At 37.1% G+C, this 24,827-nt stretch overlaps 4 protein-coding genes across 5 annotated transcripts in view; 1 reads left to right on the top strand and 3 right to left on the bottom strand.

Moving 5' to 3' along the window:
* Window positions 1–105: 105 nt before the first annotated feature.
* LOC149392692 (WD40/YVTN repeat and Bromo-WDR9-I-like domain-containing protein) lies at window positions 106–10,722 on the bottom strand. 2 transcript variants are annotated; one of them, XM_089618395.1, is made up of 25 exons: window positions 10,537–10,722; window positions 10,257–10,364; window positions 9,210–9,565; window positions 8,549–8,703; window positions 7,601–7,840; window positions 6,973–7,082; window positions 6,761–6,838; window positions 6,555–6,661; window positions 6,363–6,457; window positions 6,142–6,257; window positions 5,952–6,055; window positions 5,775–5,852; window positions 5,572–5,650; window positions 5,197–5,365; window positions 4,993–5,063; window positions 4,724–4,804; window positions 4,554–4,624; window positions 4,288–4,384; window positions 4,139–4,198; window positions 3,747–3,801; window positions 3,259–3,665; window positions 1,466–3,172; window positions 816–1,388; window positions 670–728; window positions 106–577 (listed from the first exon to the last, which is right to left on the bottom strand). In XM_089618395.1, the coding sequence occupies exons 3-25, from the start codon at window positions 9,557–9,559 to the stop codon at window positions 379–381; spliced, it is 5,061 nt and encodes a 1,686-aa protein (XP_089474521.1). In that variant the 5' UTR covers window positions 9,560–9,565; window positions 10,257–10,364; window positions 10,537–10,722; the 3' UTR covers window positions 106–378. The 2 variants fall into 2 exon arrangements, with proteins under 2 accessions (XP_089474521.1, XP_089474522.1); XM_089618396.1 differs by lacking the exons at window positions 9,210–9,565; window positions 10,257–10,364; window positions 10,537–10,722 and having other exon boundaries at window positions 8,545–8,637.
* A 5,358-nt stretch (window positions 10,723–16,080) lies between these two features.
* LOC149392691 (heme oxygenase-like, multi-helical) lies at window positions 16,081–18,603 on the bottom strand. Its single transcript, XM_089616417.1, has 3 exons — window positions 18,400–18,603; window positions 17,680–17,894; window positions 16,081–16,593 (listed from the first exon to the last, which is right to left on the bottom strand). Exons 1-3 carry the CDS (start codon window positions 18,562–18,564, stop codon window positions 16,272–16,274), a joined length of 702 nt encoding a protein of 233 aa, XP_089472543.1. The 5' UTR covers window positions 18,565–18,603; the 3' UTR covers window positions 16,081–16,271.
* Window positions 18,604–20,149: 1,546 nt separating this feature from the next.
* On the top strand, window positions 20,150–21,351 carry NAS3 (nicotianamine synthase 3). Its single transcript, XM_089617285.1, has one exon. It carries the CDS (start codon window positions 20,188–20,190, stop codon window positions 21,142–21,144), a length of 957 nt encoding a protein of 318 aa, XP_089473411.1. The 5' UTR covers window positions 20,150–20,187; the 3' UTR covers window positions 21,145–21,351.
* A 1,995-nt stretch (window positions 21,352–23,346) lies between these two features.
* Window positions 23,347–24,827, bottom strand: part of LOC149392689 (glucan endo-1,3-beta-glucosidase, basic-like) — a 2,068-nt gene continuing 587 nt past the window's right edge. Inside the window, exons 2-3 of the mRNA XM_089617089.1 lie at window positions 24,468–24,660; window positions 23,347–24,368 (exon numbers count right to left, since the gene is read on the bottom strand). Of these exons, the coding sequence (XP_089473215.1) occupies window positions 23,528–24,368; window positions 24,468–24,660 (1,034 nt within the window). The 3' untranslated portion in view covers window positions 23,347–23,527. The remainder of the gene's footprint in view (window positions 24,369–24,467; window positions 24,661–24,827) is intronic.

The raw sequence follows: 24,827 nt of genomic DNA, 5'->3' as shown, positions 1-24,827 counted from the left end.
AATCTTTAATCATTCGATGATCTCTGAATCATTACTTAGAGTGTGTGTGTGTGTGTGTTTCATTAGCAGAAAAATGCGTTAAAAGAGGTAATTATACAAAGAAGATAATGAAAGACAAAAGACCCATCTTTGCTTTGGGGTGTTATTGAATGGTTAGGTCAAAATGTCTCATCTATACAAAAGAACGATTTTGTGCACAACACCGGTGCAAGTTTTCCTCTTCAAAAGAATTATATCCATAACAAAAATTTAACAAATTTCTAAAATAACTTGAATAGGAAAATTGAAGATTATCTACCCATCTATACAAAGATAAAATTGTCAACCTCACTCTCTTCCAACTGATCATATTTTTTTTTACTTTGAAAGGAGAAGAAGCTACACAAAAGCTGAAAATGTCTTGGTCAACCACTCAGTCAACCGTTTTAGTTTCACAGAGAACTCTACTTTGTTACCCAAATGTTGCAAAGCGTTCGAAACCACCGTTTCGAAATCGTGCTTAACTGCTTCTAAACTTCGATAGTAGTCGTTTTCTAACCTACACTCGATCAAATCAAGAGATACCGGGACCGGGAAGCTGCCAAAAAAAAAATCCCATTAAAATTCCAATCAGCTCGCGATATTCCTAGTCGATCAGGGAAAAGTAATAGTGGTCAAAAACCCGCTTACCTATTGTTGTAATTTGTCCGCTGCGAAAGCTGCCGCAACTTGATAATTCCGTACCGATCCTGAAATTACAAAACTTTCAGACCCAAAAAAAAAATATATTGTTCCCATTATTTTGAAGATACGAAACTGCGATCATCGATACTTGCCTGTGGAGGCTTGCTAGACTTTTCTAACTTGGCGAACACCGACTGGATGTAGGCTTTGCTGTCATCATCGATACGAGGATGTTCCGACGCAGCAGCGATATCAAAGAGCTCCCATGGACTGTGCAAATGGGTCTCTGTCGGGTCGCTACTGTATTGGACCGTATATCTCTCCCACGGGCTATCTGGGAAGTCCGCGGATTTGGGTTTGACAGCGAGAATTCTTCCGTTCCACCAACCACCGTCTTCTTCGCCGTCGTTTTTCCACCACACTCTGCATTTGTCCCTGTGAGTCCAGTTCCTCTGTATCGAAGCATCGTATCGGCTTCTTTCCACGAGGAAGTCAGGAAAACCGGTCATCTCGGGAAGAGTCACTCTGAACGACTGGTGATATACGGAGGACGCGGGGTCCACGAACACGAGCGTCATTTTGCAGCAGCTCTCGCCCGATCCGGGCAGCGGAGAGTAATCGAGCTTTTCCACTCTGCAAAATTCGACGTCTTTTACGTTTCCTTTCAGTGACGTCCAAGGAGTCGGTTCTCTTCCTCGGTTGTGTTCTAGATATTCCTGATGACCCTGCAAGAAAAAAAAGAAAGAAAGATAAATGAACCCACTGGCGAGTTATACACAGCTAATCTGCAAGAAACTTTTACCTGTCTCAAATACGCCACTTCGTCGCCGAGTTGAGGAATATACCGAGACCCTTCCTCGTGCGTGGATGACATTAACCATCCCTTTCTCGACGGCTTGTTTGGCCTCCGTGTCTCTATCGGACTCGTCTCGCGAGCATAATTATTGCTTCTCCTGTTTCTGGTCGACCTCAAACCGACCGTAGCCCTAGAAGAACTCGAACCCCATTCTTCATTTGACGGTTGATTTCTACTCCTAGAGCTGTTCGGGGTGTTTCTGAGCTTGTACCCTGACGACGATGATGGTTCGGGTCCTTGAGTCAACTTTACATCCTCAGCCACGGGACTGCTCGTCGATGTCCTCAACTCGGTCGAGGGTGTTCTAGGCAATTCATTGACCGACCCTTCGCGAGAATCGACTCCGACACTCGGATTTCCATTGCTTGTATTTGACGAGCTTCCCACTAATTTAGAAGTTCCCTTGTGTGATTTAGTGCGTCGATAAACAGCAACGAACATTTTCTTGCTGCGTGAATCAGGCTCAGCCGAATCTTTCACCGCCGATGCATTCTCGTCACATCCGATCTCTGATTCCACCGAGCCGAAATCTCTATCATTAGAGTCGAGTTTATCGACCGTGCCACCATTGCCATCCTTGGGCAAAGTTGGCTCTTGTTCTGTGCCCATAGCAATCTCCGATAAGGAGTTACATCCACCGTTCTCCGAGTTTCCTACTAAAGACTTTATTTCGTGTTCACAGGTTTCTGGTTCTTCATAAGCCCCACTAAACTTTGACTCTGTGGACACATGGTTGGTATCATCAGCTTTTTCAGTGGGAATTTTAGCCGGGTTCTCATTATCCTTGCCATTTGACTTTGTCGTCTTGTCAGAAACCTCATGTTCGAGAGAACTTGACTTCACTGTCCCGTTGACCTTGTCACACAAAGTCACTCCATCAATGTCCGCCTCGTGCTTTTGCGCTTCTACATTGTCATCTTTATCCAAGCGAAAATCGGTAGAAACACTTGTCGCTTCACCTATCCTCCGACGTTTGGTCGTACGAGCTTTGATACCACCCCATTTCATGTTCTCAATATTCGAGCTCTCGGCCAAACTCAACTCCTTAACTCTGTCATCAGCCCTAAAACTTGAGAAGATCACATTTTCTCGAGGGATTTCCGAAGAGGGACCAGCCGAATCATCCAGCTTATGACGTTGAGACATCACTCTGTCTCGAACCGAATACTTACTCGGCAATTTGAGGACCAACCTCGCCCGATTCCCGGGATACACCGGTAGCTCGGGAGCCTTGCCTTTCAAATCTTCCTCGGACTCGTCAAACGAAGTTTCTTTTCCTTTTGAACGCCTCCGCTGCTCGTGTTGCAAAGATTTATCAGACCTGTCACTCTCGATGTTTGAATCTCCAAGGGCAGAACCAGTCTCCGAAGTTTCAATTTCCGAACCGTCATCATCGTCATCATTATCGTCGCCATCGTCGTCGTCGTCATCATATTCTCCATCGGTAGAGGTCCCCGTAATCTTGGAAAACAGATTCAGAGCGTTCAACGCAGCAGCTCTTTGCGGTCTCAGTTTTGATTTCGACGATTTTTTCCTCGAAGCTTTCCGGCCACTTTTCGATTTCTTAGCTCTGTTCTTCCTTATCGAACTGCCATCGGCCCCATCGAAATTTCTCCTCTTCACACGCCTTCCAGAAGATGTCATGACTTCAATCTGAAGTAAGAGAAAAAATTAGAAAAAAATTAAAAATAGGATTAGTCACCTCTCCCAATTCAGGACAACTCAAATAAACAACTTACTTCAGATTTTTTCTTCTTCCGTCTCGATCTACGAATGCTATCCAACTGAGCCTCTTCAGTTTCACCATCATCTTCTTCAGTACTCTCCGATTCGGCGGCGGAGCTCGAACACACACCTCCTTGGTCTCCCCCACTTAAATACTCTTCGGGGACGTTGTATTCGGAATCGTTATCGTCACTGTGAATTTCAATTTCCGGTTCCCATTCCATCATGTCTGGGAACTCGGGTAGTGGTTCGGTCAATATGTCCAAGTCTGCTAATGGTAGTAGCATTTGAAACTCCGGGTCAAGAGTGAAATCCGGTCCGGTGGCAAGTCTAAGAGAGTTTGGATTCCATTCAACACCCATAGCCCCTAACCGTCTCTTCTGGTATTCACTCTGATATGGTTCTGGATATGGTATCATGCCTAGAATTTTCAAAGAAAGCGTTATATTAAGAAAACAGGTTATTGTGAACACATAAAAAAGAAAAAAAAATTATGCCATACCTGAATCACAAAGAAGATCTTGCATGTTCCGACGGAATGTTGGAAGCTGAGTTTCCTGATTCAGTTGCCATGGCACGTATAAGTATAACAGAGTCCTTAATTCTTTTAAACCAATATTTTTTTTAAATCTATTCATTATCCACTAATCTATTCATTTTTAGTTTTGTATTTGTATGTAGTGAAAAAGTATAAACTAAAAAATTGAGTAGATGTAAAAAATAAAGTTCATTGCCGGGTATCATCATAATATGGCTTGTAAGTTAGATGGAAATATAAATAATTATCAGATATAGGGATTGAAAATATACATAAAATAATTCCAAGAAACAATAGACAAGTCCAACTGAGAATTTATATTAATTTGGCACTACAAATGAATATGATCAATAAACCTGATCGAGTACATTCCCATGGGTATCCTGAATAAGGGGGCGATAGTCACCAAGGAAAAACTGCAAAAGAAAGGAAATAATTTAACATTTCTGTGCCGTTAAAACGCAAAAGGATTCGAGAAGCATTCTTCTATGATATACAGTTATACCTGATCATATTTTGCATCCTGTTGCGATTCCCCTTGGCCAGTGTTTACTATATAAAGCTGCCCAACATCATCGGACATAATAATGGACGTCCCATCCCTAATTTGAAGAAAAATTGCATATCATGAATATGAACAGTTATGAGAAGAGGAATCAAAGCAACAGACCATAAGTAAGCACTTCAAAAAACAAAGATGGCATATAATAAATTGCTCAAAATAAAATGGCAGAAAAATAGACAATGCAATATCAAACTGAATAGACTTACGGTGAAAACTTCCCATCAACCAGTTTGAAACGTGAGATGTCATGTGTCCTTATCGGTTTTCCTTCCCAAATCTGATATAGCAATGAAAAAAAAAAATATCCAAAAGCATTCAATAAAATAGAAGGAGAAAAACTTTTTAATTGCAAAAAAAAAAAAAAATGGAGACTCACATCCCACACAATGATTTTTCCGTCATAGCCCGCACTCATAGCTATCCGTGGATTAAAAGGGTGAACATCTAGAACATACGTCTATTACGAAAATAAGTTAGTATAATTTCATTTTGCAATTCATAAGAATGAGAACAGAAAAATAACTCACTAAAGACACCTCCAATCAACAACGAAGAATATTATATAACCAATTGAGACACATAATATTCGCATCTGTTTAGAAAATCTCTAATACAAATAGCATAAACAAAGCTCAAACCACTTACAGATTCACTATGCCCGGTTAACGAATGGACTAAGCTCCCGTCGGAAGCATTCCATACGCATATTCTGCAATCTGCATTATGAGGAAAATGCAACATTTTAATAAGAAAATTGATTTAAAAAGCATTTATTAAAATCGAGAAGAAATCAAGTGAATTGCTTTAATAGCATGTGAAAAAAAGTTGGCTAGAAAGGTAATAGCTTACCCATAATGGCTGCGAGAACAAAACGATTGTCAAGGCTCCAGATAATCATATTGACACCTCGAGGGGTCGGAAGAATCCTCTGGCGAGGGCCTCCACGCACAGGCTGAGGTGGCATCGGTGGCGGTGGAACTTTTAGATGATATGCCCGTATCCATCGGCAAGCTTTTGCCTGAACCGTAAAAAAAAAAAAAAAAAAAAAGAAGAAATTAGAGCATTCTATTTGCACAACCATACGTAAATGGATGTCACGATAACATCAAAAACTATGAAAGAAACACGAGTTAAACTAAGACAAAGGAGTTTCCACTCTGCTTCATCATTTAATTATATAAATTAAAACTAAGAAACAAAAGGATGGTTTATGAATTTAATTACACTAGATCGTCTTGATCTTGGAATCCAAATGATTGCGCTTCCATCACGAGAACAGGTTACTATGTTGTCATGAGTGAACCTAAAAAATCAATGAACCAAGTGACTAATGTTAACATTATGTGCTTAGTAAAAAAAAAGTATTTGAAAAGATTCGAAATAGAAAGGAGTCAGACTAGGTAAGAAAAACAAATCAGATGCTATACCAGGAATTCCTAAATTTTGGAACATTCTCCTCCTTCGCATTGTCGGCTGTCATAAATCTAGATGCTATAGCACAGCCACTGCAATTTAAAGTGAGCAACACACATCATCATATAGTGTAACGATGTTATTTTTCTTTCTTTGGTGCTATGATATGAAGCTATACAAGCAAAGCTAACCTAAATTGTACATAGTTGACATCGTTCTCATGCCCAGCTAGCACATCTATCTCATAATTCGGTTGGTCAGAATCGTCAGAGTTTGATTTGGAAGCACTCCACACCTGCAAGGACCATGGTATCATATTTTTTGCCAAATTATTTTGAATTTGAACGATAACACACACGAAAAAAAATAAAAAAATCTAACCCTTGCAAGTGTGTCTGAGCTACCAGTGACGAAAACTGTTCCGCTAGAATTAAACGCGCAGCAAAAGATTTGATGGCTTTGCACGCCAGTGCTAGAGGAAGGGCCATTGTTTCTCCCTGACACCAAGCAATCGTAATTGAATATAAACGCTTTGGAAGATAAAAAAAAATAAAAAAAATAAAAAACGATTCTCGGTTGTTTATGAAAAATGAGCAACTAACCCACGATACCGTCAGAAGGCCTCGGCGCATATACACGTGGACTCAACTGAGAGTTTCTCGCGTCCCAAATTCTGCACGTTCCATCGTCAGATGACCTGTAACGAGAAGGAAAAAAAAAAGACGCTTGAGTTCTGACCATAAACGTTGAAAGGAAGATCATGGTAGTCATGGAAAATGAGACTAGAGCCTTACGAAAGAAGCTGGTATACGTATCCAGGCCTAGGACTAAACGCAATAGCAGTAACGGCTCCAGTGTGGCCCCGCAAAACTGAAATCGGTTGACCATCTGGCAAACGCCACTGGAACGATGGCAAATATTGAAAACAAAAAAAAAATTGAAATAAATAAAGTGGAATAAGAGAAAAGAACGAATGAATTCATTTGGAAACAAATCTTACGACTCGGATTATACAGTCATTCGACGACGATGCCACCACAGCATTGTTGGAACTCACAGCCAGGTCGGTGATGTCACCCTTTGAAGAACAAATGAACGAAACAAAACAAATAACCAAAATTATAACATCCTGATGATATATATATATATATATATATATATATATATATATATATGTATATATAATGAACTATTTAGGTAGTCGAAACTCACCTCATGTCCACGGCAGCTTGCCAAACAATATGCTGTTTCCATTGACCAGATTTTTACGAGGCGGTCATCTGAACCAGTAATAACGTACCTCCCCGAACGGTCAATTGTAGCTGCAGAAATTATATCCATATATTTTACATTTCACAGAATTATAAGGCTAGAACAGAGAATTTTACATGATAAGCTTGCAATTTCATTCCACAACAATTTAAAAAAAGAAAAAGAAAAAAAGGGACTGTTTCATTACACAGAAAATGCATTGGATTTACTTTATTAATTTATTTATTTTGTGTGAAACCAAGAGAAATCAAAATAGTTAGCTGTTAGGACCTTAGATATTGGGGGTATTATAATAATAAAAGATAAAATAGAGGGTTAAATATAGAATGCTAAATAAAAGGAATTAATGGAGTTGAGGTATGAAAACTGTTTGAGAAAATTTGAGTGACGAGGAAATTCTCATCCGGTAGAGCACGGACCACTCAAAAATCCAATATAAACATTGTATTTCCTTTCCTTTATAGCTTAATCAATACAAAAATAATATAGTCAGTTCGTATCATTAGCAACCTCTACGGAGTGAAGATGACTTTTTCTTAAAATGATCTTCTGGAAATTACGAACGTACCACAGTAAACTGCATTCCGATGCCCCCTAATCTTCTTGACGTTTTGCATCTTCTGAAACATGGTTGAAGGCTTTGCGATCGCATAGCACGATGCCCGAATCGACGGTGCTCGTTGATGTCTAGCGAAACCTCCCCCGATTTCCCTCAAACATAGTCCGCGGACCTGATCAGCCTTTACATGAGGCCATCGCATGTAAGTTGGTGGGTGCCGAGTTTCATTGTTTACTTTATCCCTATCATCTGTGTAGAGGTTATTTCACATTTATTTGCATTAGAGAGGAAAAAAAAAAAAATGTAGACTACTTGAAATAAGAAAGACCGAAACAAGGGAAGTAAAGAGAGTTTTTATGAGGAATAAACTAATAAAGAAAGATGAGATGGGGATGATAAACTACTTTTTACCTTCAAAAGGAACACTAAAGTCAAACAATGAGAACCTCGCTATTTTCTTGAATTATAACGCAAGAGTGTGCTTGGTATGTTTAGCTATGGTTACTTACTTTCAGTATGTAGTAACAAGTAAAGCTTCTCAATTATGTGGTCACTTGACTATTATTACCTTAAAACGAAGTAATCTCTAAGCTATAAAATAGGTGTAATCCAGACTATCTTTCATCTTGTTACCTAAAAAAATTAAATTATCTATATTCTCATATGAAAAAATTTATCCCAATCATCATTCTCGTTTTGTTATAATATTCCTGACTCACAATTTAGTTAACAAAATATATTTACATACTACATTACTCTATCCAACCAAATATTCCCAATAATTTGACTAAAAATATTGTATTATCAATCAAGCATCAAATGTGTGATTCTTGGTTTATGGTCATCCCAGTACATTAAAACAGTTCTCGTCAATCTGATTACGGTGAAACCACTACACACCATACACACCCTAATGTTAAAACAAAAACGCTAAAATAAAAATTACAATTCACCTACAGCTTAGGAGTGAAAATGAGCCTGTCCCAATAAGAGTAGGTACATCAGCAGCGTTCGGTGCATTTCCTCCGCTTAAAGCCCGCGAAGGATGAGCTCTACTTATAATCAACTGCTTTAAGAGCTTTACCAGGTGATCCTTTTCCACGTACGAATACCTAATAAGTAATAAGCAAAGCGATGAAAGTTAAAATAAGGTTACCTTTTGAAGAAGAAGAAGAAGATATGTTTATGCAGCCAAGCCAACACGATAATAAATTTTCTCTGTGTTTTACGCTCAGCAAAATACTTACCCAGAGATTGTGGGGTGCGCACGGTCCGGTCTGGTCTCAAACCAGTCTAAAAGCCGGACCGAACCGTTTTAGAAAATAAACTAAACCGGACCCAATCGTTTTAGACTGTCCAGCCGGTTTATACTGTATTGAATTTTTTTTAACTTTCTTTTACAAATTTAACTAGTGGAAACCTAAAAAAATTTAATTTAACTATTAACGTAAAAATTCGATCAATTAACATAAAAAAAAAAAAAAAAAAAAAAAAAATCATTTTAGACCAGACCACCGGTCTAAACAGCCGATGGTCTAGTCCGGTTTACGGGTTTTTTTTTTTTTTTTTTTTTTGGCACACTTAATCGAACCTACCAAAGAAAACAAACTGTACGTACCTCTCAGCCAACATACTATAACTCAAAGGCAACGATACACCATCGTCGTTCTCGTCCCCACTATGAACACCACTCCGTGAATACCAGGCATGGTATCTTCTAGGCAAGAGCTGGTGCTCCAAGAGCTCATTCCAGAACTGCCCGCAAGTTCTCTGGCACGGTCCCGATGAAAGAAAATGCATTATCAGAAAATAAACTTCCCTGAGCTCAACGTCCACATCAGGCTCCGTGGCAAGACCGGCCCCCGAATCTACGAACCGGGAATTGTCGTGTATCTTGATGGAGAAATTCAACGGCTTCATGGAAACACTAGGCGCGTCCTTTGAAGGAACGAATTTCCGAAACGCCATAACTCGCTGTAAAAAAAATTGTCTTTATAATCACTACAATACGAAACAATACCCTGATGAATCAAGAAAGCCAACGCTAATCACATAATGCGCATTCCTTATAACACAATGAAAAAAAAAAAATTGGATACCCGTCCCAGTCCTTTAACGTGATTTCATACGTAGTTCCTAAGCTTCTAATCACAAAGCCCTAAATCCGAACAATCTCAAATTAACAATGCCATGTAATCGAAAGCTTTCTCACTCGGAGGCAACAATCCAACACCAAAAAAAAAAAAAAAGATTAACGCCCTTGGATTAAAGCATAATAAAATCAGTATCAGTTGGGGATTATTTCATACATAGTTCCTAAGCTTCTAATCACAAAGCCCTAAAATTGAATAATCCCGAACTAACAATGTCATGTATTTAAAAGCTTTCTCACTCACTGGGGCAACAATACAACAACAAAAACAGATTAACGCCATTGAATCAAATCAGTTGGCAACAATTTCATACGCAGTTCCTAATCTTCTAATCACAAAGCCCTAAAATTTAAGAATCCTGAATTAACAATGTCATGTATTCAAAAGCTTTCTCACTCACTGAGGCAACAATACAACACCAAAAACAGATTAACGCCCATAAATTAAAGCATAATCAAATCGGTTTCAAAATTTCAATGCAAAACTAATTGGGAAAAAAGGATACTACTGACCTTTTTATTTATTTATCAATGAGCTATAAGAATAACCAGAATTCCATGCTGAATTTGTGAATCCCTGACGATTCAGAATCCAAAACGTATTGCTTCTCTCTGCGAACCCTAAATTCAATCACACAAAACCGACACTGTAATCGGTAATCCATACAGGGAGGCTTTAGAAGCCGAAATTACAAATTTTTCGAACCATGCAAAAGCTTTGTTCCAAATTTCGTCCAAAAACACAAAATTGAAAGGAAAAAAAAATAGGTCGATTAGGAATGGTGTCACCTACGATACTAGAGCGTGTTTCAACGGCGTTTCGAAGCGTAATGTGGCGTTTCGGTTCAAGAACTCAGAGAGAGTTCGGGGATCAGAGAGAGCAGATTGTGCTGAGCTCTACAATTCGTTTCTTGTTCTTCTTTTCTCTGTTTTTTTAGAGAGAGAAGCTGCGTGGGATAAAAAGGTTAGAGAGAGAGAGGGCGATATGGGTCGAAACGCAGCGTTTTCGCTCGTTATTTGTGATATTTATTTTTTTAAAGCTATTTTAAATTCATTGAAGAATAGGAGGAGTTTATTTTGTTTTTTATTTACTTTTTTTTTTTTAGTAAAAAGCTCCTCAGAGACAGATATATATAGGGAAAAAAAATTAAGATCACAAGAAATTAATCTCAACTAAAAGTTCAACACTCCTTAAGAAAATGAAAAATGTATAAAAAAAATGCAATTATAATATTATAACAAGGATCAAATAGAAAATTTGTCAAAATAAAATCTACGCTCAAAGAAAATAAGCATAGATCTGAGTTTCAAATATAATGAATAGAATGAAAAATCACAATGATAAAATGGTGGTATAGAATGAGATATATGTCTAGTGACTCTATAGTATTGACATGTAAAAACAACAAAGAAATAAATAAAATGAAATCAACTTTAAAAACTCAAAAGTGGAGACACAATCAATCAATCAACGATGATGTGCACGATGAAGACAGACTCGCAATGATGAGAATGACGACAACTCTAAACTCTGAATGACGGCCACAAAAGGTTGTCGAGCTCCAATATATTCGAGGGATACGTGACCGTTGAGCGAGTTTTCTCTTCTCAACTCTCGACACATATGCAGCTCAGTTCGGAATTGACAAAATGGTTGAGAATGATGCGAATGATCTTCGGTTCCCAAAATTTTGGGAGCTTGTTGAAGTGTGTGTATATATATATATATATATATATATATATATATATATATATATATATATCCGTTCCTTGGAGTATATTTGCTAATTTGGTCGAGCTGAGCTGAAAAGAGTTCAGCTCGCCAATTGCGGATCTAAGTACTTCATTTCAAGGGAATCCCGAATGGACTCATTATATAATGTTATTCTCTCAATGAGTGCATTTCAAGCATTATCAATTATCAATTATCTGTTGTTCTCTAAGAATTGATCATAACCGTTATAAACTTAACATGGCAATAAACCATAATGTCTGATTGTCTAGTTTTATTTTACCGAATATTGAAGATCAATCGGAGAAAGATTGTATTGAATCGAAGGTGAATTTTTGTGATGCGGACTGATTTGAAAATAATTGCAATACTGTATCTAAGGCCAACCTTTGAATGGGCGAACTTAATGGCTTAGGATTGTCCTGGACCTATAATAGGTGAGATCGATCAAGTCACCGCTAGGATTGGCCTCAATATCATTCTTTGGGTCAAAATACATAACTTTACAGACCCATAATGTATTTTTTTAGGAGGATAAAGTGGTACACCAATAACTTTCACCATACACAATTTGCAAACTCGTGAACGGCTAACATAACATTTTAAATCATGGTAAAATTAAGAGGCCGCAGTGATGATTTAACTTTATATTCATATGTTGTCATCGTACCATCTCCCTTGATAATATAGACATTGTTAGCATATGACCCAAATGTTAGGAATTCATATTTCCCAACACCAAAGCCATTTGTCAATCATGCTTTGTTTTTAAATCTCTTCCGAAATGCCCCAAATAGTCCACATTCCTAAAGAAAACGTCACACATACAGATCTCAAAACAATCCTCAACAACATCCATCAATATTTCATTGACACAAAACAACTTAAAAACATAACATAAATGATGGTTTATAAGATGAAAACTTACCTTTTTGGAAAGAATCATTCCTAGAAGAAAACGTGTATGAATAAAGGCCGGAGGCGTTAGTCGACACACACAAAGATAGAGCAAATGCGGCGACAAACGCAAAAAAAAAAAAAATCCAAGAAAACCTAAATTAGAAACAAAAAATGAAATAACAAACAACAAAACTAAAAGACATACATTACCAAGACAACCGGCATCAATGTGGAACCGAGACGAGACGACGACCGAAGACAAGAAGAGTGCAGATCGACAATAAGAGCGTGGATAAACTAGAACGTGCGGACAAATGAGATGAACAAATATGGACAAACGACAAAGAAAAACGAGAGGCAACAACAAAGAAAAAAATGAGAGTTGGCAATGAAAAATGAGAAAAAACGAACACAACGAAGTGAGTTGAATCTTTAACGCGAGGGTTTGGAGGGTTTTAATGCCACTCATTAGTCGAGTGACACCGGTAGTTTCATACTATGACATATTTTCTTCTATGCTGACCAAGCGGCACTGAGAAGTTAGGCTCATCCGTATCAACACCTTACTCACCGACATCTTTTAAGGAACTCGTTGAGGGGACGCCGTATGACAAACTTCATTTTTGCGTATTTTGTTTTATAATATCAGTTTTTGTTTTCGATTGTGTATTTAAAATACAACTTTAACGTCACATTCAAATAAAAGCTTTATGAATAAAGCAAATTATATTCTCATAGTACTAATATAGAAACTCATTATAATTAGAGAATTAGCACCAATTAGGCCACTTCTAACATGACAATTTTAATATAGCCAAGGTTTAGAATTATTAAACAAATAGCCATCAGGAGGACAAGGCAATTTTTTATACCTTTCTTACCCTTAATTAATGAGTTAATTTTCGAATAAAAAAATTTCAATTTATTATTCAAAACTCCTAATTGATAGGATCTAACATTTTCTCTCATAATATCTATTTTTTTATATTATGTTCGTTCGTTCACTCTCTCTCTCTCTCTCTCTCTTTCTCTCTCACCGAAATTGATATCATTTCTTTTTGTATTACGAACAGCTACCCATTGTTACACAATTAAATTTTGTTTTCATTTTTTTTTACTTTTTGGTAATCAACGTAATCTTTTATTGATGACTACAAGTTTTATGGCTGAATTTTGTGGATGACTTTGATGTGTTTACACGCAATTTGTCTTTCATCATCGTTGATTACCAATCTTTCACCATTTCATTTGTTTGTTTACAATTCAAAATTAATTATTTTTTCCTCTCTATTTCTGGTAAAAGGAAAGATCGCATATAGTGGTTGTCTTGGACGACAACAAAGCTTCTGATCGACAAGGTTGTGAACATGGCAGCGACAATCTAGTTCTCAGTCCAAAGATTCATAAATAAATCGGGTAAGAAACGGCTTTGGAATTACTTTTCGTGGTGATCATGCATGACCGCGATCACGAGGTGAGTCGTGGCCTAGATAAGCCAAAGTTAATAACCGTTAATATCTGTTAATAATCTATTGGGTTCCAAAGTTTCATGGTTTTTGCATAGTAGATAACCATTAATATTTGTTAATACTTGTTAATTATCCGTCTTCATCTTATTTTTAAGATTTTATTCCTGGATTTTTTTTCTGATGGCTGCAAAAATATGATGAAAATAGAGAGAGAGAGAGAGAGAGAGAGAGAGAGAGAGAGAGAGAGAGAGAGAGTTGTTGTTTTTCACGCAAAAAATTAGTTGTAAAAATCGCATTTTAAATTCAAAAGTCAATTACTAACTTATTCGCTATAATTATGGAAAGAAAACTGTTATTTGAATTTAATGTATAAAATTGATCTAAAAAACCTGTATATTTAAGTGAAGGGCAAGAACGAAATTTGAACAACAATAACTATTGACACATAATCGCAATGACTATTTCATTATAAGTTTTGGAACGTAATTAGCTATATAAAAATTGCAACGTTTCAAAATAGCTACTTTGTTAAAGTGCCCTTATAACTACGTGATATATAATACATTTAACAATTAAATGATATAGAATACATTTAACAATTAAATATAATAAAAAGATAGGAATATGTACGTGAGAGAAAATATGAAAAATAATGTATTTACATATCGGTATTTGTCTACTTTTGCGTTAATTAACTTATAACAAATAAATGAACTCATTTATCATATTATATATAGTTATATACATATTACTTACTAGATAATCATTATTTTAAAATCTCGTATTGTTCTACATGGCACATTTTAACTTTTATATAATTATATATACCACAGTCTCATTCAAATAAATATATTTATTTAGCATAATTTCAATTTTATATATCCCGACTCAAACCATTTTACAATTTTTCATATCCATAACACAAACTCATCAACCATATGATCAACTCTAAAATTGCAACAAATAATTTCAAGAATAATAACAAAACACATATTACTCCTAAATCCTAATCATGATCATGTATCCGATTACTATAAATATTTATAGCAAGTTCATACCCTAAAATTTTTTATTGAATAAAATATAATCTTTTTCATGATTTTCAGTTGATTTTATCATTAAAAAAAATCTAAAATGTCCATAATATCCTTAACATATATTATAAGTAGCTAAACTACTCTCTCTCTCTCTCTCTCTCTCTCTCTCCCTCTCTCTCTCTTTCTCTCTCTCTCAACATTACTCTTGAAAAGCGACGCTCAAACTAAATATTTAAACATCGTTTTACGAATGATGTTATATCCAACAACGCCAAAAAATGTAAACATTGGTTTCATTGACACATAAAATTTTATTACAAAAAAAAAAAAAAAAAAAATTAACATAGCTCGAAAAAGTGACGTCCAAATGTCTAGACATTGTTTTTTAATGTCATTATATCAGGCGACGCCTAAATGAACACATAAGACCACGATAGTCTAATTTGGGACCCGGACGCCGCCTATGTGGTGTGCCCCGACTTGGAGAGCCCTCTTTTTTTCATAATCAAATAAAACCCACTTCTATTGTGGGTTTCAATCCATTTCAAGGCCTTTCTCCGACGAATTCTCCTTCTCTTTGTGCAAGTGAAAGCCTCGCCGACCTTCCAGTCGAGGTGACACTTCACAACACGCAGCCTCTGCTCCGCCTCTTGCTCAAGTCGCGGGCTTCTGGTGAATCCCGGGATTTTGGGATTCGACAGAAGAAGGTCCGCCTTTTTCGGCTTACTCTTCGACCTTGTTTCTCTGCTTCAACTCGACGCTAATCTCTTCTCACGCGGGCTTGGAAATATGGGTTGCCATGTCGTATTTGCGCAGTCTTGGGGGCCGACTATGCTTGGTGACGTGGGAAGAGTCGGGTTGCGAGATGTTGCGTAGGGTAGACTCCAATCGGCTACGGGGAGTTCTCGGTGGTGGTCTCATGCTCCATTGGGGAGTGTTAATGGGAATACGCTTATGCCTTTTTTTTCAGCACCTCTTGGTGTCGAGAGTGGTTCATTGTTCTTGATTTGGTCTTTGTAAATATATTTTTTTGTTATGGTGTTTATGTTTGTGTACCTTTTGTTTTGTTATTTCGTGTTGGATGAGTTGGCTTGGATTGGAGATGTATTAGCCATCATACGCTATCCCATGTTGGAGTTTCTACTAGGCTTTTTCCAATACAGGCAGAAGATTCGTCTTCTTCTTCTTCATGCCAACTATTATGGGTATTTTGAAAGAGTCTTACATATGAGCCTTCCCATTGCTAGAAGGTTTGTGATAAGATATTTTTCTTATGTATCAATGGGTGTTTTACCCAATTATTAATGAAAACTCGGCTTTAGTTCATAAACATAATAAAGAAATAAATAAACAACCTTGAAACCTAATTAATTAGATTAGGTTGATCAAATTAGAGTCTCTCTCCGCGGCTCATATCCCAGAACCCGATCTCGTGGCCGAGGACTCGCCGGAAAACGAGCTCGGCCTCTGCGGAAACGTCCCGAGGAGCCGTCTCGAGGCGGCGGTTGGCGATGGACTTGAGGGCGTCGCAGTAATTTGCGAATGCTTCGTTGCCCCAACGCTCGCAAGTCTCTCTGAGCTCGGCCGGGGTTTTTGCCACGTCATCATCGAGGCAAGCCGCGAAGCTCGCTTGGTACACCGTCTCTATGGCCCAAAACGCCGTGATCGCCACCGTGTAATTCACCTCCGGGCTCATTAGGGTCTCCAGAAATCTGTGATCATGCAATTATTATTACAAGAGTCTATTGAGTAATGACTTTTCAGAAACATATATATATATATATATATATATATATATATATATATATATATATATATTACTGTTTGAGTCGACTAAAAAATAACCAATACTTTTGAAACAATGAGCCAAATATTATTCAGCAACCAATCCTTATATAGTTGATCATTTTTCTTTTAAAAATATAGATGAATTTATTAAAACCAGTAATTTAAAATGTTGGTTTTATAATGATCGGTCCATGGTTTCATTTTAAGCTAAAAATTAATCAGCGGCTGATGAGAATGCCGGCCAAAATTTTTTGTTGAATTTTTTTTTTCGTTTTTCGACTACATTTCTCTGTTCGAAAACCTGGACTTCTATTCTTCACCAGAGTTTTAACAAATCTAATTAATTGCCTTCCAATCCGTTGAGTATCCTATAAAACTAATATCTCGCATAATAGTCAATTACGTGACATTGAATCCACTGATAAAAATAGTGCAAACAAGAGATTTGCTATATATGAATAATGAAGTGATCGATGTGTGTGTATAATCTGGAAGTGAATAGTACCTTCAACAGTTTATTAATCTTTTAAAAAGATAAATCAATTCACTGAAACAGGTAAATTTAAACGTCTGGTTACTAATTATTGGCCGATGGTTGATGATGAACATGTTACAACACTGATTTTCGAATTTTCTGATTTTCAGTGGAATTTCTTTCTTTTTTCACCCCGAGTATTCGCCAATTATTAACAACGATCCTTTTTATTTTATTTTATTTTTTTTAAAGTTTTCTATAAGAAAAAATAAAAACTAAAACACCTATATAAATACAGAAAAACAACATCTTATAGTATAACGAAACTAATTAAATACCCTAAACAATTTTTCGCGGATTTTCAATCAATTCGAACCTAGAAAATTGCAGTACCCCATAAATCATAATACTCAACCACATGCATACATACATATATATACATACATACATATATATATATATAGACAGTGTCGAGTCAAATACTCAAATGGCATCCAATAATAGTGTGAATATGATATTGGGAAGTGAATAGTACCTGCAATAGTCGTGGTTTTGGGTCATGGGAACAAGGTGATCAAGGTCAACACCCCATTTATTTGACTCTCTTTTGAACCACTCAATCTCATCTTTCAGAGGACTCAGTCCACTCAGAATCACTTCCACGTCATCATCACTGCTCTCTCTCCACGCCTTCACCACCAAGCTCGCCACAAATGGCACCAAAGCCCTCACAAATATGTAATCTTGTCCCTATCGAATATTACACATTCATTTTCACTCATTCACTTAGTCTATATCTATCAATTGTATCGTTTCTATAACAACACAGTAGTTGAGCACTCCAAATTAGGGTTTGCTAACTAATAATAATGATATTTTATATATCAGAATCCGTATTCCTAATCTTGTCCCTAATCTTCGTTTGATTTAAGAAAATCTAAACTATATTGGGTTAAATTCAAATGCCTTAGATACAGGTTATTCACTTATTTACATGCATGAAAATCTTACTTCTAAGTTCAAAATGATAATTCAGTGATATTAATTAGGTATTACGAAAAAGAAATGTATTTGTCGAAATCTGAATCGACAGAACTTTATATACAACAGCGTTGACTATAAAATATAACAACACTAGCGCCAAATTAATTCACAAAAAAAAAAAAAAAAAAAAAACGCCAACTAGGTAGTGATGATTAAAGCAAAAGGAAGATCGGTATAATATTATAATTAATTAAATTTTGTTTGTGCTTACGAGCCATGTTTTGAAAGCTGAGATATCGATGGTGCCATCAGCGATGCTGAGAATGAAAGCGTGCCTTGTGGCCCCATCCCACATCGAACGGTGCTCATCGCGCCACGTGTCGATCGCGCCTCTCATCTCGCCTTCCTTTCTTCCCTTTCCTTCTTCTTCTTCCATTGCAGAGGAAGAGAGAGAGCAAAAAAAAAAAATAAAAAAATAAAATCAAGGTGGAAGAGTGTTGGAGTGTTTAAGGCACGTGCATAGGTCGTGGAAGCACGTGCTCGGTGGACTTTTCTTCGCGGACGACACGTGGGAACCTCGGCTTCACACGTGCGCGATCCATCTGGCGGCGCGGTGACACCTTGGACACTGCTTACGGTTTGGGCCTAAGGCCCGTTTTTTTGTGGGTTAACGAAAACGACGTGTAGTTTGAGGCTTCGCTTGAAAACGACATTGCTCGAGCGGCGAGTTGGGGGGACATTATTGTCTTTTTCTTTTGCTTTGAGAACGAGACTCCGCGCTTTGACTGCAGATATTTTCAACGACAGAGCGATTTGACGGAATATCTGGAAAACGACTATAATAGTAGAGAAAACGACAATTGTCTAAATTTTTGGATGATTCGTCTAATTCATTGCAGCTAGTGGTCAGAGAGCTCAACCACCTCCATTTCTATGCAAACACAAAAAAAAAAAAAACAAAAACAAAAAAAATGCTGTGTGAGGAAAAATATTTAGAGTGACTTCTAATTATGAATAATATATTTTATCGCATCTCATTTTGGAATATAATATAATTGAAAACCGTCCTAATATAGCATATTGCATAATACCAAGTTGGTCTTTGGCAGTGACATATACGAAACTTCTAACTAGTAACTTGTCAAAACAACTTAGCAATTAGCATAAATATATATATATATATATATATATATATATATATATATATATATATATATATATATATATATATGTAGCCAATGAGAACGCGAAAACAAGGCCATGCAAGATAACCGAAAGACCAATGGAATGCACACATGTGACGTAACTATAGTCAGTCATTTAGCCATGCAATGATTTATGATTTTATGGGCACTAAGAGATGGCCTAAGAGATTATGATATGGTATTGTATATATAGAAAGACAAAACACTGAAAAGCAAAGGATTAAATGTATATATAGAAATAGCGCACTAGATTTTGAACCCTTTTAGGGTTTTGGCTCTTGGGATTCCAATGATAAATGTCGACACTATAACTTCATTAGCATTATTAATTACTCTCCAATAGAAGAAATAGCCTGGTTTTTTTTTTTTTTTTTTTTTTAAATAAAGAAATGGCCTGGTTTTTAGCCTGCTAAATTAAACAAGATATAACGCTTTGTTTTGACCACTGTGTTGATCATGATGATTAAATAGCACCAAGAACAATGATATATATATATATATATATATATATATATATATAATGTGGTCTAATATATAGTATACACAAGTGCTCAGTGACTAAGAACTTCATAATTTTTTTTTTTGGACTTTTGTCATCACGCTCAACTTTTTTTTTTTCCTAATAGTTTTCAAAAAAAAAAAAAAAAATTCCCACCCTCAAATCACTACAACTTGACCCACTGAGGCTATCTGATGATATTCGCATTGTTTAAGCTATGAATCATATCTTTCCATGTCCTACTTCGTTTAAGAGTCCAAAAGCCATTCAATGAGTAGTATAAATTAGCCTCATTGGAAGTGTTTATATTTCTCAAGAGAAGTGACATAAAATATTTAGGGCTTTTTATAGCACCATGGAATATGAGCAAGAGCTTTTAGTGTCCAAAGTTTGTGAGATATATGAAGAGATTTCAAAGCTAGATAGTCTAAACCCTTCAACCCTTGTCAATTCACTCTTCACTCAACTTGTCCTTGCATGTATTCCATATTGTCCCATTGATGTCACAAATTTGCCAAACAAAGTTAGAGAGACTAGGTCAAAACTCATAACCCTTTGTGGGAAAGCTGAGGGGCTCATGGAGAGCCACTATTCCACTCTCATAGCCTCTCATGAGAGTCCACTTAGCCATATTTCCATTTTCCCTTACCACTCAAACTACCTCAAATTAGGCCATTTGGAGTTCAAAATGCTAAGCGAAAACCTCACTCAAGTCCCAAACAAAGTAGCCTTTGTGGGCTCGGGTCCTCTTCCTTTGACCTCCATTGTATTAGCTTCCAACCATCTAAAGGCCACAATGTTCCACAACTATGACATTGATCCCATGGCTAATTCCAAGGCCGCCAAACTCGTCTCCTCGCACCCTGACTTGTCCACGAGAATGTTCTTCCACACCGCTAACATTATGGATGTTTCAGATGCATTGACAGACTGCGAAGTCGTGTTCTTGGCCGCTCTAGTGGGCATGAATAAGGAAGAAAAAACCCGGGTCATCGACCACCTAGCCAATCACATGGCTCCCGGGGCTATGCTCTTGCTAAGGAGTGCGCACGGGGCTAGAGTGTTCCTTTACCCGGTCATTGAGCCTTGTGATCTTCTAGGGTTTGATGTTCTCTCGGTTTACCACCCGACCGATGAGGTTATAAACTCGGTCATTGTTGCACGAAAAAAGGCGGCACCTATGATCGCTATGAATCAAGGGGCGGTTTGCTCTAGTGTATTGCCTAGTAAGTGCTCGGAAATACAAAACTTCAATCCTCTCAACCATGGGAACATAATTGAAGAATTGACCGTTGATGAGAAGTCGTCTTGATGTTCCCAAGGTAATACACTTCACTTTTACTATATATTGAACTTGTTGTGTGTGTTAAATAATGACTAAGCCACTTCCTAGAAGGACTGGTGGATTGATCTTTCTTTAATAATTATTGGCTGAAGATGTAACTCTTCTTTTGTTTTTGTTTAATGTAGCTTGTATCAAGATCCTTCTAATGTTATCATTTTGGTGCATTACTAGCTACTATTGTACTACGAGTTATCAAGAACAAGAGTATGTTACGACTCGTGACAAAATATAACAATTACCAAAAATTGAAAGTAAACCATAAATCGGGAATGGATATAACATACAGCTAATAAGTCTTTTGGATTATGACCACACACGATGCATAAGACTATTAATTGGTCATTTTTCATAGTATTTGAAACTAATATCTAAGTAAGAAAATGAGGTTTAATTTTAATGAAAGATAGATTAGCCGTCATTCAATATCCCAAGCAGAAAATTTTATATTATAATTTTGTCTACACTTGTAAAAAGAACGATATTTGTTGATGTTGGACGTTGGACTACATAGATACTCGATTTTTTCCACCAAACCTTTAACCAGAGAGCCAAAAATGTGCTTGATATTGAAGGTGTTTCATATGGATCAACCATGGCTTGGACCCTTTGTAGAGAGGATAATATGCTAATTAACATATTAACGTCAAACATTGATCATTCGAATAATTTACATAGATCTATCACACATTTACATCTACCAAAGTTGGGGAAATTTCAAATTGACACAATATTTTTTTTTCCCACACTCATCGGCCACCAAATTGTAGTTCTTTTTATGCGTCATCATTTTTTGGTGATTTTTCTTGTTTTTTATTATTATTATTATTATTGTTGTTTGTACCATTTCTCATAATTTTTTTTTAATTATTTCGTTTGTGATGATTTTTATCATTTATGTTTTTCTTTTATTGTTTCTCATCTAAATAAACACATACATATCAAATAAACATACATGTCAAATAACTTTAAGTCCGTATGCTATTTGTGCGTGTTTTTAGTTTAAATAATTCATATATAGACATAAGTCTTTTATTATATATTTTTGCAAAAATTTTCCAGTCGGTACAATTTTTTAGTAAAAAAGCGTAATTTTTGTCGGCATTGTTTTCTTTTACATTTTCCTGTACTTTTTCATGAATTTTACATCCGGCGTCGTAATTTCTAATTTTCAAGACCATCAACATATAATCGACCAACGCAATCAAAGACACAAAAACAACAATCAGATCCAAATATTGTTTTTGATGGATAGAATTAATGGACACACAAGTCCAATAAACAGATGAAGCTATATATACAAAGTGACAACAATTATCAATATTGCACCCAATCAATTACAAGGAAAACACTATATCAAGCTTCATTAATTTTCACTCAAAAAAATTATTATAGCAAAGAATACAAAATTAAGCAAAAAAAAAAAAAAAAAATCAAAATCAAGGATACGAGACTACAACTACAAGTAGTCTATAAATACATAAATGCGGTTTATGTATCACGTTAATTTCCAAAACGGTAACATGTCATCATGTGAACAGTTTATTTATTTATTTTCTTTGCTTTGAAAGGAAGTCAAATGTAATCAATGAATACTTATTCAATGATGACACGCATATCGTGATCATATCTCTACGTACTCTGGCGGATCCAGACTCGGAAGGCGGGGGGGCCAAAACTGAATTTTGGCCGGAAAAAAAAAAAAAAAAAAAAAAATTTAAGCCTGAATTTTTTTTGGGGGGGGGGGGGGGGGGGGGGGCCAGGCCTCTTGGGCCTTCAACGTGGGTCCGCCACTGTACGTACTCATGGGACTACAAAAACGACAGGGAAATCCAGAAGCCCTAAACGACATTTAAAATGGCTAAAAGAAATTGGAAAAACGACATGACGATTACGAAAACGGGACAAACTATTAACATTGAGGATAAACGAGACTGAAAAGTATTGGATGAGCAATAATTGATACATCTAAGTAACCATATGATGAGCCGATACTAAATCAATTGCATTACTAAATTATAATCCCCATATCAACGTCAATGGCCTTGGAAAAACTATTTTTTTTTTTTGCTGGGTTTGGGTCATCAATATTTATCATAATTTTCTGTGTTTAGCTGAATAAGAATATTAATTTACCTTTTTCAAATTGGAAACATTAGATACGCACAAAAATGACATGAAATCTTGTGACACACTCGGTTTATATATTTATTTAAAGGCAAGGATATAACAAACATGGGATGATAGAGAGGTATTCTCTTATTGGAAACACACTGAGTTTGACCTTGGAAAACATACATAGAGAGAGAGAGAGAGAGAGAGATTAGTCATATAGTGCGTAGTTTTCAAAGTCCTACATATCACTTATTCCAACCTCAGGTGTGGTAGAGTTCTTCTCAGCTGAGACGATGCAACAATCATCGTTTCTCGCGGCCCCAAAGCCGATGTTGTACTTGGGCGTCTTGTTCGGGAAGAATAGCCCGAAGTTCTTCTCTGTCTCGCCTCCGTTCTTCTGGTTCTCGTTGAACATGGCAAATATATAAGCCTCGATGGGCTTGTTGGGCCTCTTGGGGGACCCACCTTTGACATGCCTTATAAAATTAGAGACGTATGCCTTAGCATTGTCGTTCGTTGCCCCAAAGTCCCCAGCAGATGGCCAACCCGATTCAGATACCACCACGTCTAACGAGCCGCCCCAGGCCCGCTCGAGGGCCGCGTAGAGCCCATCGAGTATCGCGTCGAAAAGGTTCTTGTACGCTCTTCCTTGGTCCGTAAACGCCACGTTTTGCGCTGCGAAAGTGGCGTAAGGGAGAGATATGTCTCTAGGGTTTCCCTTGTAGCCGAAGTAGGTGTAGATGTTGACGAGAATGGGAGTCTTGGCCCACACCAAGTGGCCCACGATCGGGTCGAGGAACCACCGGACCTCTCCCTTGAAAGCCCCCTCGGACGGAGGGTAAGAAGTCCCTATGAGAGTCGTGTCGATGGCCGTGGAGACCTTGATGCTCTCGTGGAGCCCAGCCGAGCGTACTACGTTGAAGATGTTGACCAATGCCGGGAGGACCGTCCTAGCCAGGCCCGCATTGTGTATTGGGCTCACCTCGTTTCCTACTGCGATGTACTTGATCCGGACAGCTGGCCAGAACCTGACTACATTGTTCTGGACCCACGCAGTGGCCTGGCCAGCGTCGGTCATCCTAAAGGGACAGAGTCAGAAATCAAACTTAGTGAGAAATCTATATAGATCATATAATATTTTAATTTATAATAAAATAAGCGGGGTCGACGGGTCATACTTTTGGAGATCGTCGTTGGGGACGCCGAGGATGAGGTCGAGGTTGGAGCCGCGGAGGGCGTTGAGGACGTCTTGGTTGGGGTCGTAGATTCGCATTCCGGTGATTCCGTTTGATTTGTAAAGAGACACCACCTCATTTGGTGGTGGCAGATTGTTGCCCATCCTTCCATAGCATACGCCTATGCATTCCACACCTATTTATACATACAAATGTACATGTATATACATTAATTAGTGTTATATATCTCTCTATATAGGCTTAGCAAATTGAATATTATAAGTGGTCTCCCTATAAATAATGGATCAGTGATTTTTTAATTAAGTGCTGAGATTCTTGTTTATTTTAATATCTTTGAGCTAG

This window comes from Urtica dioica, chromosome 6 (genome assembly GCF_054948205.1).
Source record: "Urtica dioica subsp. dioica isolate 48M chromosome 6, U.dioica_male_clone48M_v1_H2, whole genome shotgun sequence".
In the NCBI taxonomy this organism is placed as follows: Eukaryota; Viridiplantae; Streptophyta; class Magnoliopsida; order Rosales; family Urticaceae; genus Urtica; species Urtica dioica.
The sequence above is the reverse complement of the archived record's forward strand: the minus strand, read 5'-3'. Positions and strand labels throughout refer to the sequence as shown.

Excerpts from the sequence above, each read along its gene's own strand:
- LOC149392692 (XM_089618395.1), bottom strand. The coding sequence starts at position 9,559 with ATGGCGTTTCGGAAATTCGTTCCTTCAAAGGACGCGCCTAGTGTTTCC. Across the intron at positions 5,064-5,196 it reads TGTTCTCGCAGCCATTATGG|ATTGCAGAATATGCGTATGG; the intron begins GTAAGCTATTAC and ends CTCATAATGCAG. Across the intron at positions 578-669 it reads CGGACAAATTACAACAATAG|CTTCCCGGTCCCGGTATCTC; the intron begins GTAAGCGGGTTT and ends TTTTTTTGGCAG.
- LOC149392691 (XM_089616417.1), bottom strand. The coding sequence starts at position 18,564 with ATGGAAGAAGAAGAAGGAAAGGGAAGAAAGGAAGGCGAGATGAGAGGC. Across the intron at positions 17,895-18,399 it reads CAGCTTTCAAAACATGGCTC|GGACAAGATTACATATTTGT; the intron begins GTAAGCACAAAC and ends AATATTCGATAG. Across the intron at positions 16,594-17,679 it reads CAAAACCACGACTATTGCAG|ATTTCTGGAGACCCTAATGA; the intron begins GTACTATTCACT and ends GCATGATCACAG.
- NAS3 (XM_089617285.1), top strand. The coding sequence starts at position 20,188 with ATGGAATATGAGCAAGAGCTTTTAGTGTCCAAAGTTTGTGAGATATAT.